This window comes from Nicotiana tabacum, chromosome 14 (assembly GCF_000715075.1).
Source record: "Nicotiana tabacum cultivar K326 chromosome 14, ASM71507v2, whole genome shotgun sequence".
NCBI classification, from domain to species: domain Eukaryota; kingdom Viridiplantae; phylum Streptophyta; class Magnoliopsida; order Solanales; family Solanaceae; genus Nicotiana; species Nicotiana tabacum.
In genome coordinates this window covers 76884008-76905071 of record NC_134093.1, presented here as the reverse complement: position 1 = coordinate 76905071, position 21064 = coordinate 76884008, and the positions used below count along the sequence as shown (strand labels likewise).

The 21064-nt window shown below is 38.6% G+C and overlaps 1 protein-coding gene across 1 annotated transcript; it reads left to right on the top strand.

The window, feature by feature from the left end:
- Window positions 1-10042: 10042 nt before the first annotated feature.
- LOC142168994 (uncharacterized) lies at window positions 10043-10393 on the top strand. The gene has a single exon (XM_075230184.1). It carries the CDS (start codon window positions 10043-10045, stop codon window positions 10391-10393), a length of 351 nt encoding a protein of 116 aa, XP_075086285.1.
- The last annotated feature ends 10671 nt before the right edge of the window (window positions 10394-21064 follow it).

Genomic DNA, 21064 nt, shown 5'->3' with positions numbered 1-21064 from the left:
AGACTTCACTCGAACTGAACATGATCCAAATAATGTCAAATACAAAAGAACAGTATCTTGCAGAAAGAAAATAATATTATAATGCTTTTGGGATGCGTGTCACCCTTTTACAAAGAATTAGACCCCTTTTATAATAGATAAGAAATCTCGTGATTTGCTAATTAGTCGGTCTTTTGTTGATACGTGTCGAGATTCCCGCCGTGATATCCGGCCGGTTGCGGATACTTCAGTCTTCCGTTATTGGGTCCGATAATTGTTTCTCGAGCTTAATCAGAATCGGGATCGATTCCGAAGTCACGGGCTCGAAGATCTTGGAGATGTATGTTCTGACTTCATTCTTTGGTTCGATGGATCCTGGGGTCGATCTTCAATCCATCACGTTTCGGTTCCGATCCGTCATGCAATAGATGAGGCCGGTTTCGGCCGTATACATATGGCACATGAAATTAGACCATGCTAGCATGCATTCCATTGACAACTTTCAAAATAAAATCTGGTCATTGATCTTCCAAAACTGAATTTTTGAAAAGATTATATTTGTGATGCATTCCAATTGGAAAATAGACCAGATCATCTTTTAAACTAAAAGATATTGTTTCTACATCAAAATCTTTGCAACTATTACACATGGACCTTTATGGACCCACTAGGACCTCTATCATAAATGACAAGAAATATGCTTTTGTTATTGTTGATGATTATTCTCGTTTCACCTAGTTTATTTTCCTGAGTACGAAGGATGGGGCACTAACTAATTTTGAAGCTTTTTGCAAGAAAGTCCAGCTGGAAAGAGGTCACTACATCTTTGCTATAAGAAGTGATTATGGGGGAAAATTTGAAAGCAACACTTTTGAAGCATTCTACAATGAACAAGAATTACTCATAACTTCTCATCTCCAAGATCTCCTCAACAAAATAGAGTAGTTGAAAGGAAGAATAGAACTCTTCAAGACTTAGCCAGAACAATAATTGCAGAAAGTTCTTTACCACATTATTTCTGGGCAGAAGCGGTAAGCACAGCCTGCCACATTATCAACAGATGCATGATTAGACCAATCTTGAAAAAGACTCCTTATGAACTTTGAAAATGCAAGAAGCCAAATAATATAAGCTATTTTAATCTGTTTGGATGCAAATGTTTTGTTCATAATAATGGTAAGGACAACATTGGTAAGTTTGATCCTAAAAGTGATGAAGGTATATTTCTTGGTTACTCTTCTTCTACTAGAGAATATAGAATTTACAATAAGCGTACTCTTGTTGCAGAAGAATCTATTCATGTAATATTCATTGATACTAACCATCAATATGAGAATATTTCAACAATAGAAGAAGAAGAAATTGCAGGCATTCCAAATATCATGACCTAACCTAGGGCCGCGATGGATAACTGATGTTAAGTGCCGATCATCACTAAACCCACTGATAATGTACTAATCAGGAATATAAACTGATAAACTAAACAAGCATAAGCATAGCTGATAAGAATAGTACAATCTGAAAAGCCGACAAGGCTGACATATAAAAATATACTAACTGCGCAGGTGCATATCTACAGGCCTCTAGGAGTGTTGAACTGAACAAGTACTGGATAAAACAGGGACCCACCATACCCAAACTAGCTAATTGTACACATACCAAAAGATAAGTAACTCTGGGAGTAAGAGGAGTGACTCTAACAGCTAGTGGATGGCCTACTCATGTGGCTCAAGCACCGACATCCTATCTTCTGGCCTAACAGAATGAAAAAGACCCCTTCCTAAACTAATTTGAGGAATGGATCATTCAAACTATCAGTTTCACTTCTTGAACCTTAGTAAAAAATATGATCAGATATCTTTATCATTTCCAGCGTTTAATCTTTTCCAAGTAGCAGAGCACCATTTTTGAGGGAGTTTGCCGTAGTTCCCAACATAGTGGAAAATTGGCAAGTTCTTCTGCGACATATAGTATGATTACAGATATTAGAGGCTCTCATCATTTCTATTTAACAAAGTCACTGTTAACGCAACCCCTTCTCGAAGTGAGGTTGCATCAAGCATACATACGAGCCATTTTTTGCCATTAGAGTATCATGTTCCTCTACAATTCTTCCTCCATTGAGTACCATTATGTTGTCAACATGCCTCATTTTGGCTGCTCGGTGGGAAAAACTTCTCGAAACTAAACCAACCATCCCATCAAGTCATAAAACATCAAAACAATACATATAAGAAGCATCAAATAGCGTCGTTACATTCTCCACCTCTTAAGCAAATGTTCCTCCTCGAACGGGTTTAGAGACATACCTGAGCTGCTCAAAAGGTGTGGATAGCTACTCAATATATCTGACTTGGTCTCCCAAGTATCCTCCTCACTCGGTTGGCCTCTCCAAAGCACATTCACCGATGCGATCTCTTTTGACCTCAAATTTTGAACCTGCCTATCCAAAATGGTCACTAGATCCTCCTCATAAGCCAAACTCTCTTCTAACTGCACCGTGCTAAAGTGCAAAATATACAACTTATCTTCATGATACTTTCGGACCATGGAATTATGAAATACCAAATGAACTCCCAACAAGATGGGTGACAAAGCAAGCTTGTAAGAAACCTCACCAATTCATTATAAAATCTTAAATGAGCCAATATACCTAGGGCTCAACTTACCCTTCTTTCCAAATCTCATTATGCCCTTCATAGGTGAAACTCTAAGAAGAACCTTCTCAGTCTCCATGGAGGCCACATCACGGACCTTCCTATCCGCATAACTCTTTTATTTGGACAGTGCTGTGTGAAGTCACGCCTGAATAACCTTCACCTTCTCCAAAGCATCATGAACCAAATCAGTACCCAATAACCAAGCCTTACCAGGCTCAAACCAAACAATAGGAGACCGACACTGTCATGCCCCAAAACCAGGGAGCGCGACCGACGCTCAACTGAGTGAACCCGGCCGAGCAAGCCTATTAGATTTCTTTCTACCCAAAATCATCCAAAAATGGAGATAATATATATTTTCAATAATTAGACAAAAGGTGTTATGTATACAATACCAATTCATTACCAATATTTTCATCATTTTTAAAGTCTCAAATGGACAAGTAATACAACCACAACATAATATAGTTTGACTTTTCCAGGACCAATACACAACCCATACTATGTCTACGGAGCCTCTAATAGATACAAAAGAGTGCTATGATACTGCCGGCAACAAGGCCCCGGCTATACCTCAAACACAATACACGAGGAACAAAAGATACATGACCCCAAAATGAAGTGGGGCTCACCAAGTCTGCTGGGAAGAGAGTGTACCGTTATCACTGATCAGTGTCTCCTACTGTGGAACCACCTGCATCCATTGAAGATGCAGCGCCCCCATCAAAAGGGACGTTAGTACATATGGAATAGTACTAGTATGAATGACAAAACACCCTCTCAATAGAATAATGAATAATACAAACAAGAATATCATAATATCAATGGAAGCCTTAAACAACATCAAACCTCAACTTAGGATCAAGACAGTGTTCAAATTAATTTCCATATATCATATTGGGAGATTTTTAGTAACGATATACCATTGTTCACAATACCATTATTCACAATACCAATACCATCGTACTCTCAGCTTGGAGTCCGATCACGACCTGATCGACTAGGCTATCTCATTAGAGACACCAACCACAATTGCTCTCAATATCAATGCCATCATCTTTAATACGGAGTCCGATCACGACCCAATCGGCTAGGATATCCATTAGGGACATCGACCACAATCACCATTTTAATTATAATTTCCAGCACAATCACCACCATGTGTGCAATATGGTGTCCGATCACGACCCGATCGGCTAGGCTGTCTTATTCGAGACATCAACCTTTTTATACCAATCATCGCATTTCATACTTCTTTCACATATTTTCATTTCATTAGCACTAATGGCCATAATTATAAATCATTATTGGCACGTTGGCTGTATTTAGTATTTCATGCTCACCTTTTCACTTTCCAACTTCAACATCATCATTACCAACAACAACAATTCAAATCAAGGTGTGTAGTACACCTGTGACCAATTAAGATTCTAAGGCACATAGAGATTCTTCACAAAATTTGGCATAATAGTCTTCGTTTGAATTTGACTTGAAGTCGAACATTTTTAATGCACAGCCCATTCTTTACCATGCTTAGTTCAACAATCTTCCTACACCCCTTGATATCACATGCATGTAAAATAACCAACCCTCATGCCCAAAAATTATCTTGCTAATTACCCATTTTTAGATAATTTCGAAATTAGGGGTTAGGGTGTAGAATATTACCTTTAGGATGAAGACCTTGTGGGTTATCCTTGTTAATCTTCCAAGGTTCGAGCAAGAATTGAAGAACAATTATTGAGGAACACCTTCTCACTCTAGGACACTCTTTCTCACTCTAAAATGTTAGATTTTAGCTCAAAAATGGCTCAAACCGTGTATTTAACAAAGTAGGGTCAGGTTTTTAAAACTCAAAAATGAAGCTCCGGAACAAAGTCTGCGATCGCATAATCGATATGCGGACCGCATATCAACCGCATAATTGGTATCCAAAACTGGTACAAATCTGTCTGGGTTTGCGGTCACTATGCGGCCCACAGACCTGTTCTGCGGTCGCATAGTCAACCGCAGAATGGCATCCAAATTTCCCCTCTCCTGCCTCACTCTGCGGCCATTATGCGGTCCGCAGAGTGATTATGCGGTCGCATAATGGACCGCAGAAACGCATTTCTCTGCCAAAATTTTTCCTTTATCCCTCAGTGCATTGTTCAACCCAAAATGTCCGAGCCGCGGCGAGCAAGCTTACCACGAAACATTATTTCTTATGTGAAATTTTACGGGGCCTTACAGACACCACCTACCATACAAGGCCTCATACGAAGCCATCTGAAAAATGCTGGACTAGTAGCTATTGTTTTAAGCAAACTCCGCCAATGCTAGGAGCTGATCCCAATGGTCTTTAACTTCACTAACACATGCTCACAATATATCCTCAAAGATTGAACAGTGCGCTCAGATTTCCCATCCGCATATGGGTGGAAAGTAGTCTTAAGCCCTACCTACTACCCAACTCTCGCTTAACACCCTTCCAAAAGTGCAATGTGAATTGAGTACCCCGATCTGAAATGATCGAAATAGGCGCACCATGCGAACGAACGATCTCTATAATGTAGATCTGAACAAACCTCTCTGAAGTGTAAGAAGTTATAACCGAAATTAAATGTGCAGACTTAGTCAACCTATCCACATTGACCCAAATAGCATCAAAGTTCCTCAAGGTCAGTGACAAGCCTACCACAAAGTCCATAGTAATGCGCTCCCACTTCCACTTCGGTATATCTATTTTCTGAAGCAAACCACCCAGTTTATGATGCTCATACTTCACTTGCTGGAAATTCAAACAACATGACACATGCCCAACAATGTCCTTCTTCATCCTCGTCCACCGATAATGCTGCTTCAAATCACGATACATCTTCATAGCATCTAGAAGAATGGAATACCGCGAAGTGTGAGCCTCCTCAAGAATCTACTCTCTTAAACCATCAGCATTAGGAACACAAATCATATAAGTAATGCCTCCAAATCTTAAGACTCCGATGAATGCAATTCTTGAAGTAATGCAATTCTTGAACAGGTACTAAAGACTCCGATGATTGGTGTAAACCTCACATGACACACCATATAAGTAATGCCTCCAAATCTTAAGCGCATGCACAATTGCTGCCAACTCCAAATCATGAACCAAATAATTTTTCTCATGTGGCTTCAACTACTGTGATGCATAAATAATCACTCTACCCACCTTCATCAACATCTCACTAAGATCAACACGTGAAGCATCACAATGCATAGTGTAAGGCCCGTAATCTGTGGGTAACACCGACACTGGGTTGTAGTTAAAGTAGTCTTGAGCTTCTGAAAGCTCTTCTTGCGCTCATCATACCATCTGAACTGAGCACCCTTGTAAGTAAACTTAGTCAATGTGGCTGCAATGGATGAAAAACCGTCCATAAAGCGATGGTAGTAGCCTGCCAAATACAAGAAACTCTTGATCTTTGTAGCAGCAGTAGGTCTAAACCAACTCTGAACTACCTCAATATTCTTAGGATTAACCTTAATACCCTCACTAGACACAACATGACCCAAGAATGCAACGAAATTTAACTAGAACTCACATTTCAAAAACTTATGTAAAGCTTCTTATCCCTCAAAGTCTGAAGTACTACTCTCAAGTGCTGCTCATGTTCCTCTTTACTATGAGAGTAAATCAAGATGTCATCAAAGAAGACAATCACAAAAGAATCCAAATAAGGCTTGAACATCATGTTCATCAAATCTATGAATGTCTTTGGAGAATTAGTCAACCCAAATAACATTATCAAGAACTCATAATGTCACGACCTAGCCGAGGCCCGCAACGAATAACCAACACTAAGTGCTGATCATCAATAAACTTGCTGATAATCTACTAATCATGAATATAAATGGATAAACTGAACAAGCATAAGCATAGTGATGGTAAGCTATAATCTCGTATTTTAGTCGCTTATTGCACTCTAATTTACTCCACTTTTATTGTGTTTGAGCTTTGATCACTAGTGTTTTGCACTAATTATGTAGTTTATGCCTTGTAGGAGTGATTCCGAGTGATGTATATGCTATGGAATGAATTCAAGTGATTTGGACTCTGCAGTGTGAGTAGAAGCATAAAGGATCAAGCCGGGATCGTGTTCGGGGGTCGAGGACCAAGTCTGGACGTCAAAAAGCAAGGAAACATCCGTACTCTGAGAAATGTCCACAGTCATGGTGCGTGGCGCGCCACGCTTGTACAAAATTCCTACTACCTATTAGAACTAGTTCTCTGGATTTCCCCACTAATACCCCGCATGGCGCGTCTCCCCATGCGGCGCATCTGTGCAACATTTACAGAGTAATTTTCCTATTTTGCGTAGGAAAAGATGATTTCATTTGGGCCTGACCCTACTTGGTATAAATACATGAAAAAATATTATTTTTGGGACTTTTGACATATTGGAGACCTAGTGAGGATAAGGTGGAGTTGGAGAAGCAAAAGCACAAGGAGTTCATCATTCAATCCTCACTTAAGACCCGAGTTTGAATCGTTTTATGTTTTCTTTTACTTTAAACATATTTGTGATGAATTGCTCCATATCTTTGGAGTAGTTCTCTTTAGGGTTTGATAGATTTAGTGTATTGCTATTTGTTTGTGGATGATAACTCTAGTTTTATGTATTGAATCGTTTTGGATGATTTAATCGTTGCATCTATATTCACTTGTTCATGTAATTGAGAGAGGCATAACTTGTGATATCTTTGCATTATATTGTTAGTTGAGTTCTTTAATTCTTCTTAGTAATCGAAAGATGCTAGTTGAATCATTGATTAAACCTAGTTAGGAGGATAATCGAGAGAGGTTCTCCTAAAGACCAATCCACTACATATTCTTGCATATCTTCACATGCTTAAATTGGTTCATCTTGTGAGGTTAAAACTTAATCGAGAGAGGAGTTTTTGCTGAATGTTTGAACTAATAATTAAGTGAATTCGAGAGACTCACTTGACTTGAGAAGTGATTTATCTAGAGTTAGATCCCACACAATTATCTTGCACCTATCTTATCAAAACCCTATCTTCTCCCATTGATATCTTTCTTTGCTTATTCCTTGCTTCGATTGTCATTAGTCAATAACTCTAGAGTATTAGTTAATTGTAGTTTTAATCACATAAATCTCAAATGTTGATCGTCTTGGATAACAATTAAACTAGAAACTACAAAAACACTGTTTAAATCCAAACCCTGTGGATACGATATTATACTATACTATCTTTGATTAGCGAGCATAATTAAAGTGGTATTTTGTGCGCTCATCAAATTTTGGCGCCATTGCCTAAGATTGGCTATCATTAATGTTTGAAATAGTTTGTAGTGTTAATTCAGGAATTTTTATTTTATTTTATTTTATTTTTTCTCTTTTTACATTTGTTGTTCTTTGACTGTGCGCAGGTTGCAGGTTCAGAGTGGTGCATGACTAGAACTTCTGCGAAGGAAGTGCTACCAAACGAGCCAAAAATTAAAAAACAACTGCGACAACTAAAGAAGAAAATAAATCTCACCGAGACTTTAGAAAAGGGTAGGAAATCCCCAACCAAACTTATGGCTGGAAACTGTGAAGATAATGTGGATTTGGCTGCGAGAGAAGCAATCTAAAGAAGAGAACAAGCTGCACGGGATGCTGAGGAAGCAACTATTAGAAATGCGAAGAACATCTATGAAGAAGAGAGTAGTCTTAGACTTAATCAACATCAACCCTTGCCTGGGAGACCACTTGGTGATTATGCTAGACCGGTCTACAATCAAGGTTTATCCAGTGTTAGACCACCTCCAGTTGCAGCTAATAATTTTGAATTGAAGCAAGGGTTGCTCGAAACCCTTCAAAATTGTTGTGTCTTCAGAGGGAAGATGAACGAAGATCCAAACAACCATCTAATGGATTTCGAGGAGATTATGAATACCTTTTAATACAATGGTGTGTCACAAGATGCAGTTTACCTAAGGGCATTCCGCTTCACACTCAAAGATGATGTAAAGTAGTGGCTTCGATGCTTACCTAATGGATCGATTCGAACATGGGTTGAGATGACCAGAAAATTTCTTGATAAATATTTCTCATTAGATAAGACGGGCAAGTTTAGAATAGAAATCCATAACTTCTGCCAGAAAGATACTGAGATAATATTGTTGAACTCTGGATGCAACTCCCGGACTTTTGGGATGGATTGACACCGGCCTCACGTAGAATATTGAGCAATACAGTTGGAGGCGCTTTGATGAAGAAGACTCCAGAGGGGATAATCACAATTCTTGACGAGTTATCTGAAGATGCAAATCAGTGGCCCTCTGAGAGTGTTGAAAGAAGAAAATCAGTTGTTGTTCACCAAGTTGAAGCTAACACATCTGTGAAGGTACAACTTGATCCTATGGCCAAAGAGATAATGAAGCTGACCTTAGCGTCGATACAGAATGAGCCTCACGCAACTTGTGATATATGTGAAAGAGGACATCTCACTCATGAGTGTCAAGCCTTAACTGAGGAAGTGAATGCTATTGGAAATTATAATGCAATGTGTCAGAGGCACCCTGGTTTTTCATGGAGTTCACTAGGAGGTCCTGCAAATGCGTGGCAACAAAATAACTCTAAACCTGAGGGACAAGGAGCTCCAGTCTTCCTAAATCAGCAGAGGCAGCAGTTTCAGCCTCAATAGTCCAATCAGCCTGGTCTAGAAGATCTAATAAAGGCCTTCATTATCAAGACAGATGGGAGGTTGGACGCTCACGGGGCATCTATCAAAGAATTAGGCATTGGTTTTCGAAACAAAGAGAGACAAGTGGGACAGAGTGCAACAATATTATCTGAGAGAGTCACAAGTACTCTGCCAGTTGATACTGAGAGAAATCCCAAAGAAACAGTGAATGTTGTGACCTTGAGAAATAGGCAAGTGTTGAAAGATACCACTCCAATCCAAAAAGAGGTGCTACTTGAAAAGGAAAATAGGGAGCAACTGAAGAATGATATTGATAAGAAGAAGAAAGGCAAGAAGGGAGCTGACAAAAAAAAGGAGGAAACTTCGAGAAGGGATGAAGCTAATGAGAGTGAGCATATGCCATCTCTACCTTTTCCTCAAAAGCTATATAGAGAAAAGTTGGACAAGCAATTTTAGAGATTTCTAGATATGCTGAAACAGGTTAATGTAAATTTGCCATTCACAGAAGTGCTTTCCCAAATGCCAGCTTATGCCAAATTCTTGAAGAAGATCCTGAAAAAGAAGAGGAATATATAAGAGACCTCAGTGGTCAAGCTCACAGAGCATTGCAGTGCGATATTGCAAAACAAACTCCCACAAAGTGTGGAGATCCAGGGAGTTTTACTATACCTTGCTCTTTAGGCTCTATTAATTTTGATAAATCTTTATGTGATTATGGTACCTCAATTAACTTAATGCCTCTATCTATTTACAGGAAACTGGAGAAGGAGATTGGAAAGATAAGGTCAGCGCCAATATTTTTGCAGCTGACAGACCAAACAACTCTGATACCCGAGGGGATAGTGGAAGATGTCTTAGTTCGGGTAGATAATTTTGTATTTTCTGTTGATCTTATAGTAGTGAATATGGAGGAGAACAAAGAGGTCTCCCTCATCATAGGAAGACCATTCTTAGCAACGTGTATAGCAATATTAGATATACACGAGAGAAAGCTCATGCTTAGAGTGGGTGAGGAGACTGTAACTTTTGAGATGAATATAAAAATGGGGGTAAAAAAGGAGAAGCCAACTGCAAGTGTTGAGTAGAAAGTGAAGGGCTTGAAAGAGAAGGCTGTGGCGAGTGAGAAAGATAAGTGTGAGGTGCACCCCAAGAAGGCTGAGAAGAAGCTCTTTGCATGGATGTGCGCATTAGTTCGAAGGCGAGGAATGAATCCCGACTTCGACTCAAAGCCCGACTAGATATTCATGGAAGTTTCCTTTACCTTATGCTTTTCAATTGTGTCATGGGGATATGCCACAACTTAAAGTGTGGGGTGGGGGATAATTGTATGTTGTATGTATATCTGTTAGTTTAGTTTTTGTTTTAGTAGTTAGAGATAGAAAAAAGTTTTGGAAAAAAACCATAAAAATTGAAAGTTTTTCGATTTTTCCCGACGATGGATATCATTCGAAGGGTTTCTTGAGGGATTAAGGTTGAAAGAAAAAGGAAAAAAGATTTTCTTTTGTTAGGTAGTGTAATAATTCCCCCTTGGTTTTTCTTAGTGCCGCGGTTCTTTTCTAAGGGTTTTGTTTGAACCGGGTATAGTTAGTTTTTATTTTTGTTAGTAGTAGGAAACTTTGTGCTATGAATTAAATGGAAGGTAATGTCTCTTGACTTTATTCTGCCTTGAGAATAGTGAGTGCTTTGGTTGTGACGCTTAGGCTCAGTTTTTGACTTTTGTATAAGTACCTTAACTTGTTTGATCTTAACTTTGCTTAACTGCTTTAACTAGAGTGTCTTGATGATTCCGATCCTGAGTGAGTTATGTGCCATGTGTGTGTGAGGTTTTGTGTATTCTGTGCATTGCATTTGATGTCTAGAACTTGCCCCGTGTGTTTCCAAAGCGAAATAATAGTTGTATTCAGTCTTGGAGGTGATTTAGGCATTTCTTTGTTGAGCCAGTTATATGCTTTTGCCCACCTAATTGTTATGTATCTTAGTTAACCCCGTTGAGCCTGTAATCGTGTTTCTTTGGAAATCACATTACAAGCCTTACACAATTGTTTGAATTGACCATCTATTTGAACATTGTACCTCTCGTGAGCACTTGAAATTATTATGAACTTTGTAAAAGTTGAAGTGTGGGGTGGTTGGTTTGGCTTTTGAGTGGAACTAATGAAACAAGGAGAAATGTTCACTATTTTGAAAAAGTAAGAGCCACTTGAATTGAAAAAGAAAAGAAAAAGAAATGTTGTTTTGCTATGCAAAATATTCTTTGATAGTGGTAACTCTTGATGTAATTGTGCTTAAAGAAGTAGGGAGTTAATGTATATTGATGTTAAGGTGGATTTATGGTTTGACATAAGTGTGGGGTTTTGAATGGTTAATTATATGTATTAAAAGTGCTTAGGGAGGTGTAGTCACTCTTATATCCAAATGTATCCTACCCATCCCGCATTCTACATTACAACCAATGAAAGTACTACTTAATACTTGATTGAATGAGCTCAATTAGTAGAGTAGTACACTACGGGCAAGCCTATGGTGCATCTTTTGTGGCATATGAATGTTATTTCTAAGAGTGAGCGAATTCTTTCTATCTTGATTTCCTAATTATTCTTCAATTTTATTGTGTGTGGAACTACACTCTATTGTGGTTTGAGGGCACTTGATTCATCAAGGAAATGTAATATCGTTGACCTCTATGTTAGAGTAAGTGAGCGGGTTATAAATAATGCATGGTGCTTGTGAGTCAAATATTGAGGCGAGGATGTTACGTTAGAGTGTTTAATCTATTTTAAATATTCTTGGTATGATGATTTATGGGAGTTGTTTAAAAAGGTCGTGTCTATGTGAGGTGTAGTTTGATTGCTCGAGGACGAGAAATGGTTTAAGTATGGGGTGTTGATGGTAGGCTATAATCTCGTGTTTTAGTCGCTTATTGCACTCTAATTTATTGCACTTTTATTGTGTTTGAGCTTTAATCGCTAGTGTTTTGCATTAATTGTGTGTTTTATGCCTTGTAGGAGTGATTTCGAGTGATGTAGATATTATGGAATGAATTCGAGTGATTTGGAGCTCTAAAGTCTGAGTAGAAGCCCAAATGATCAAGCCGAGAACATGTTTGGGGGTCGATGACCAAGTCTGGACGTCAAAAAGCAAGGAACAATCCGTACTCTGAGAATGCTCCATAGCCGATGCGCGTGGGGCAGCGTGTGGCGCGCCGCGACTGCCCATTTTCCCGGATGCCTGTCACAACTAGTTCTCTGAAGTTTCCCACTAACGTCCTGCATGGCGCGTCTTCCCATGCAGCGCGCCTATGCAAATTTTACAGAGTAATTGTCCTATTTCGCGTAGGAAAAGGTGATTTCATTTGGGCCTGACTCTACTAGGTATAAATACATGGAAAACCATTATTTTCGAGACTTTTGACATATTGGAGACCTAGGGAGGCTAAGGAGGAGTTGGAGAAGCAATAGCACAAGGAGTTCATCATTCAATCCTCACTCAAGACCCGAGTTTGGATCGTTTTATGTTTTCCTTTACTTTAAAAATATTTGTGATGAATTGCTCCATATCTATGGAGTAGTTCTATTTAGGGTTTGATGGATTTAGTGTATTGCTATTTGTTTGTGGATGATAACTCTAGTTTTATGTATTGAATCGTTTTGGATGATTTAATCGTTGCATCTATATTCACTTGTTCATGTAATCGAGAGAGGCATAACTTGTGATATCTTTGCATTATATTGTTAGTTGAGTTCTTTAATTCTTCTTAGTAATCGAAAGATGCTAGTTGAATCATTGATTAAACCTAGTTAGGAGGATAATCGAGAGAGGTTCTCCTAAAGACCAATCCACTACATATTCTTGCATATCTTCACGTGCTTAAATTGGTTCATCTTGTGAGGTTAAAACTTAATCGAGAGAGGAGTTTTTGCTGAATGTTTGAACTACTAATTAAGTGAATTCGAGAGACTCACTTGACTTGAGAAGTGAATTATCTAGAGTTAGATCCCACACAATTATCTTGCACCTATCTTATCAAAACCCTATCTTCTCCCATTGATATCTTTCTTTGCTTATTCCTTGTTTCGATTGTCATTAGCCAATAGCTCTAGAGTATTAGTTAATTGTAGTTTTAATCACATAAATCTCAAATGTTGATCGTCTTGGATAACAATTAAACTAGAAACTAAGAAAACACTGTTTAAATCCAATCCCTGTGGATATGATATTATACTATACTATCTTTGACTAGCGAGCATAATTAAAGTGGTGTTTTGCGCTCGTCACAGCCGTAAGATCTGTACAATCTTGAAAGTTGACATATATAAACATAATAATTGCACAAGTGCATATCTACATGCCTCTAGGAGTGCTGAACTGAAAAAGTACTGGACAGAACAGGGCCCCGTCATACCTAAACTTGCTGAATGTACACATACCAAAAGATAAGTAACTCTAAGAGTAAGAGGAGTGACTCCAACAACTGGTGGATGGCATACTGATGTGGCTCAAACGCTGATCTATATGTACTTGGGCGGCATAAAATGCAGCACCTCGAAAGGGACGTGAGTAAGATATGTACAAAGTATAAATGGCGGAAATCATATATAAGGCATACTAAAGTATGACTATAACATGGAAATATGAATATAAGTGTCACGCCCCGAACTCGGGGAGCGCGACCAGCGCTCAACCAATTGAACCCGACTGAGCAAACCTGTTAGATTTCCTTCTACCCAAACTCACCCATGAATAAGGATGAGATTCACTCCATTAATCAAGCACTGAAAAGATTTCATTAACAACTCCCATTTCATTTCCATTAGCAGCTTCATTCATAATTTCAAAATTATTACAAGTTTATAGATATAATGAAAAACATGTTTGCCAAATACCAATATTTCTAGTTCAATTCCCCATATCAAACACCACCCACAACCTGTTTACAGAGCCTCTAAGTACAACAGAAGAGTAGTATGGAAGTGCCGGCAACAAAGCCCCGGCTATACCTTAAAACACAATGTACAACTCAAATGAAATCAGGCCCAAAATAGAGTAGGGCTCACCAAAACATGCTGAATAGGGAGTATCTGCTAACGAGGATAAAAAATACTCGCTGCTGAACCACCTGCATCCATTTAAGATGCATCGCCCCCGACAAAAGGGACGTTAGTATATATGGAATAGTACTAGTATATAAAGCTAAATGTCCTCTTTCAAAATAGAACGCCAATATAAAAAGGGGAAACACAACGAAAGCAATAAGTAACAACCAATGATACCAAAATGGGAAGTTGAAACATTACCAATTTTCAATATACGAAAATAATAGTATTATTTTTGGTTGGGAGATCTATAGCACCGACATACCACTGTTCACAATACCAATACCACTGTACTTTTAGCACGGAGTCCAATCATGACCCGATCGGCTAGACATCTCATCCGAGACATCAACCACAATCACAATTGTAATTATAATTTTCAACACAATCATCACCATGTGTGCGGCATGGTGTCCGATCACGACCGGATCGGCTAGGCCATCTCACCACAATACCGTGTGGATTGACATCATCATTTTCTCTCAATAATCTCATCCCAATTAAGGGGAATAATTTTATCACATCAATCTCATCCCAAATAATGGACAAGAGTGGCTTGCTCTAGTGGTGAGCACCCTCCACTTCCAACCAAGAGGTTGTGAGTTCGAGTCACCCTAAGAGCAAGGTGGGGAGTTTTTGGAGGGAGGGAGCCGAGGGTCTATCAGAAACAGCCTCTCTACCCTAGGGTAGGGGTAAGGTCTGCATACAAACTACCCTCCCCAAACCCCACTAGTGGGATTATACTGGGTTGTTGTTGTTGTTGTTGTTGTTGTTGTTGTTGTTGTTGTTGTTGTTGTTGTTGTTGTTGTAATCTTATCCCAAATAAGGGGAATACTTTTATCACATCCATCTCATCCCAACTAAGGGGAATAATCACAATCCACTCCTACACCGGCACGTGCAGTTTCGGGGTTAGGTTATTTGAACCTACCCTTCCCCGGTGGCTATTGATACTCCCAAAAATATTTTTGATTTGCATACAAAGGAAACAGAAGTACAAATTGCATTTTACCTCATAACCTTTCATACCGTATATAGCTTCATTAGTACTTTCAGCTACTTACAACATCATCATTTTATTGGCTCTCTTGGCCATACATATGATTCATCATTCATGGCACAATGGCCGTATTTCATATTCCACACTTTCTTTCCTTTCCTTTCATGTATCATCATCATAAATATCAACAAATAGAATATTCTGAAAATCACAACTTTAGGTTCATTAGTAATGAAGACTTTAAACACAATGGATTTCTTCAAAAACAAATGGAGTAAAATAATTGGTAATCGAAACACAAGTTAAAATCATAAAAAAGTAATACACCATTTAATCTTGAAATACTTTTCCCCAAAAAGGCAATACACAATTTCCACTCACGAATATGTAAGAATACAAAACACATTGAAAATACTCATAAAGCATTGCATTAGTTAAAACAGCCACATTGGGGCATGACTTGAGGACATAAGCTTTTAGAAAAATCTACTTTTGAAGTAATTTTGGAATAGTTGAATCAAGGCTCATTTCATAATCTTTCTCACATAATCTCATTTCATTGGCATCTCTAGCCAAAAATATAGCTTTCATTCTTGGCACAGTGGCCACACTTTATATCTTCAACTCACTTATTTCACTTTCGAGCATCTTTATAGATTATCAACAACAAGGAATTTCTAATCAAGACTTTAGGTACACATATGAGCAATTAAGAGTCTTAAGCACATCGAGTTTTTCTCACACAAGTTGGCATACTAGCTTTCATTTGTAACACGGCTCAAAGCCATAACATTATAATACACATATCATTCTTGAACACATTCCCGAAGGATAACATAATGTGATAGGAACATTCAGAACACATTTTGAATTCATACATCTTTCGACACTTTACTTACTCGGGATAATAAAATTTATTAGGAATAACTCGGAACATGTGAATTAAAAACTTGAGCCAACAATATTTTAAACTTACGGGAAGATCATGGAATTCATTTCTAAAGGAGTAGTTTAGCCAACATACCTTGATGGGGCTCTTTAGTGCTACTAAAATCACCCACTACTCTTACAACTTCAATCTACATCAACATAATTCAATTGGACGAATATTAGCAAAATTTCTATACTGTAAGTCATTTAGACTTTTTATCAAACATCTAGTGTGCATATCTTTCTCCAACCCCTCCAATGGAATTTCTTCACCTAACCACCACCTTCCACACCAATGATTCACCTCACAATCGCCTCTAGGCCATCCATAATTTCCATTAGCACATGCATGCACAACAATTTAATCCCAAACCATCAATATCATCAATTAAACCATTTTACAATATCTACAACACCAACACAACCTAAGTTAGGCAATTATGGCTTCCAATCACCATCCCATTAGTCATAACACATATTTCATACATAAATAATCACAAAGAATTTGTTAGAGACGGTAGACATACCTCTTGTAGACCAAATGATGAACTTTTGGGGCGTTCTTGAGATTTTGAAGAAATCCTACGGAATCCAATCAAAACCTTGTTGTAACTAGTGATTGAGAAGTGAAATCATCATAAAAACACACTTAAAAACTCACCTTAGGTATGTATTGGAACGCTTGGCCGGATGGGTGATGGAGAGAAAGCCCTAGTCTTGAAGAAATGACTTAGCCACTCTCTCTCCCCGGCCTTGGGGGTATTTTTAGGGCTCCTACTTACGCGGTCGTGCATATGGTCGCGCACCTGAGGCAGAATACCCTCTAATATGCGCAGCCGCGCATCTGGGGGCATATGGCATAGGTCTGGTAAAATGGCCATAAATTTCTATAGAAATATTCAAATGATGAACGATTTAATGCTTTGGAAACTAGACTGAAAGGGATTTAATTTGATAGGTATATCACCTCCTAAGTCATTATAGTTTGGTAGCAGCATGCGTTTGAAGTAGGATCTTGTGCGAATTGTATCCAACTTGTTCCACACAAGTTCTTGCCATTCACAAAACTCCTTAGTATGTTCCAACGCACCTTAAACATATATTTTCATTTATAAATGATGTGGTTCTATCCACTGGGTCTCCTTTAATACTCAAATATGTTATTCCCAAATACCGCTGATGCACTTTATTATCTTAAATCATTAGGGAATTTTTAACGGGGCCTTACATTCTCCCCCACTTAGGATCATTCGTCCTCGAATGAGGAGTAGAGTCCCCCCCTGAACACCTAACATAACTCGACTCTTCTTTCAAATATTTCAAGCCCCCTAATTTGACTAACTCAAAAAATTTTCAGAAATTTTGGCAGTTTCCCCTGTAATTGGGGCTTATCCACCTGCCAAAGAATCCCAAAACCACCCTAACAATATATCCATAACTCAACAAAGCTTATATCAACAACATTAATCTCAACTTTAAGGGCATTACATTAACAGAAGTGGTATCTAGATATGAGTTGCACATATTTAAATCATAACACATAACAAGTACTCTTTGAACCACAACCATTTGGTTATACATGCCAGTGAGAATACTTCTTTTACTTTGATGGAGGCAGATCTCAATTTTCGGACTTATCTAACAGGAATGACAACTAAGTACCTCTTATAAGCCAATTACCCATTAAATTCACCTTCAATAGTTTCTACCGGAACGATAGGCAAATGATTTCCAACAACCTTCTGGAACCTAGATACATGATGCATCGGGTGCATGGAGGACAACGATGGGAAAATATCATACTCATAGTCTGGCCTATTTCCTTCAATATTCCATAAGGCCTGATGTGACTACACATAATTTACCTTCCTTATCAATTCACCCAATATATTCATAGAGAAAATCTTAAGAATAACCCATTCACTTTCTTCAACTCTAAATCCCTACGCCGAATACCCAAACTAAAGCTTTGGCGACCTCCAACAATTACTCTAAGATGTTCTAGCTTGAATATTACCATAAAATTTGCTATCCAATATATTTGATTACAGGATGATGCTTCTTCTTTGACATGTTTGAACCTTCAACCCCCATAGGTTACTATAAATAGTAACAACGAGGTCCAAGATTGGGCTGAAATATTTTCAAGATTCCATCAATGTGCTGAGCAGGGAATTTCAAGAGGTTATATCCTAAGTGAAGGTTACTACCAAAAATGCTGACATGGTTACTCATAGCGACTACATCATTGATTCGACAAATGAGGCATAGAGTTGCCTAGTAGGCTTTGAAAATGTAGGGACCATGTTCATGATTCTGAGATTTAAAAGAAATGAGTCATTTTAGACATTTGACATATGGGAGGCATGGTCGGGAGGATAAAGACATTAGCGTCAGTTATTCTTGGAAGACTAAGAGTCATGAAAAGGACATCAACAATTGTTTCATTCCATATGTGCCTTGTTCGACAATAGTATGCTTCTAAGAGAAATAGCCAAGTACGTGACACCAGTCGCCTCTTGGAATGTAGAGAAAATTAGTTTAACTCGAAATGAGAATATTCTGGCACCCTAAATGTGATATGGGTTTCAAAATTCATGTATTTGCATTACGCTCGTAACATTAACTAACACAAGGAATAGATATGCCACAAGCCCATGAGGATGAAAATCGTTGTGAGATTATTATCATTCTAACAGCTTAACCCTTCACAATAGTTGATCCTGTATGAGAGGACTAGAGATACAACAAACTTGTCTTTCAAATCAATATGCTCATCATATGTGCCAGAATCTGAAACAAACCCCTGAAATAGGAAGGAAAAGTCGCTGTAAGGTGGCTTAACTTTCAACCACACATGAGTGAAACCATGTAGCTAGTACATCTTAATGTTTGGATGAAATCATGTATTGGTTAGAGAGAATGTACATTTTGCTATGAGCTAGACATGTCTCTACCATAATAACTCTCAAGACGCAATACCAGGCCACTTCATGGACAACTACAATACTAGGAACAAAGTGAGCTACTTACTGCGGAATGATCTAAGTGGACATGAAAGTCATATTGAGATGGGCAAACAAAAAGATCTTCATGTGATGAATTGGTGAAAATCTCAAATTTCCCAAAAACATTTATGCGGACAAGTGACTCCTTTCAATTGACAGGTACATATATGATAGGTGATGAGATATGCTCTAATGTTACTAGAATTATAGAACTCAATTCCTTAAGAGGTCGTAAATAAGTGAATTGTGATCAAGAGGCTTCACTAATACTGCGTCTCGTTCAAAGAGTAGGTACATGCAATATTTTGTGATCCAGTGACATGTTAAGACCATATTTATGTAGGCTCTTCAATGCAGATGTATAATGACCCGGCCGGTTGTTTTGAGAATTTAAGTCCTGTTCGGCGGCATAAGGTCTTGAGCAGCTTCATATTATGTGTATTGACTTGCGTGCGTATTCGATTCTGTTACCGGATGATTCAGAGTCAAATCATAAGAAAGATTCTAGTTTTGGAAGCTTAAGAGGTAAGAGTTGACCAGGATTTGACTTTTGTCTAAACGGCTCTGGAATGGGTTTTAGATGATTGCAACAGTTTCGTATGGTAATTGTGGACTTAGGCGTGCATCCAGATTTGGATTTGGAGGTCCGTAGGGTGATTTGAAGCATTTCGGCGAAAGTTGAAGTTTAGAAGGTGGAGAGGTTAGACCAATAGTTGACTTTGGTGATATCGGGGTCGGAATATGATTTCGAGAGTTGGAACAGCTCTGTTATGTCATTTGAGACTTGCCTGCAAATATTTGACGTCATTCCGGGTTGATTTGATAGTTTTCGGCACGAGTTTTAGAAGTTGGAAGATTTAAAAATTCATAAGTTCGATTATGGTGTGATTCATAGTTTCGACGTTGTTCGATGTGATTTGAGACCTCAAGCGGGTCCGTGTTAGGGTATGGAACTTGTTGGTATGCTTGGACGGGGTTTCGGGGGCCCCGGGTGTGTTTCGGACGAGTTTCACATGGTTTTCATAGTTTTTGTCAGGTCTGGTTCGGGTGTCTCGCACCTGCGATATCTTGGAGCGCTGGTGCGGCTCCGCTTCTGCGATCATAGAGGCCTGAGAGCTAGCTCGCTTTTGCGGATGCTGGCATGCTAGTGCGAAGGCCGCTTCTGTGGTTAAGTGATCGCATCTGCGAAGGAGTTCGCGTCTGTGCTCCTATTATCACTTCTGTTGCACCGCTGGTGCGACTATGTTGTCCGCAGATGCGAACATAGGTCTAGTAAGTCAAGTTCGCAGATGCAAACGTCTGCCCGCAAATGCGATAGCACAGATGTGCTTATTTGTCCGCAGATGCGGAAGTCCTGGGCAGAGAGTTTATATTCGAGGGTTTTGCCATTTTCTCCGTATTTTGAGTTTTAGACCTCGGTTGTGGGAGATTCTTTATGGGTTTTTCAAGCAAATCGATTGGGTATGTGTTATTCACCTAGAATTTATTATATTCCATGATTTTATCTTTATTTTTATCATTTAATTTTGTGTTTTGAGTTGAGGAAAATGGAGGTTTTTGAAGAAAAGTTTCAAAATGAAAAATCATGATTTGAGGGACGAATTTGTATCAGAATTTGATGATTTTAGTATGGTTGAACTCGTATCAGAATGGGTGTTTGGGTTTTGTGAAATTTATCGGGTTCCGAGTTGCGGGCCCGGAGGTCGACCTTTGGGTCGATTTTTA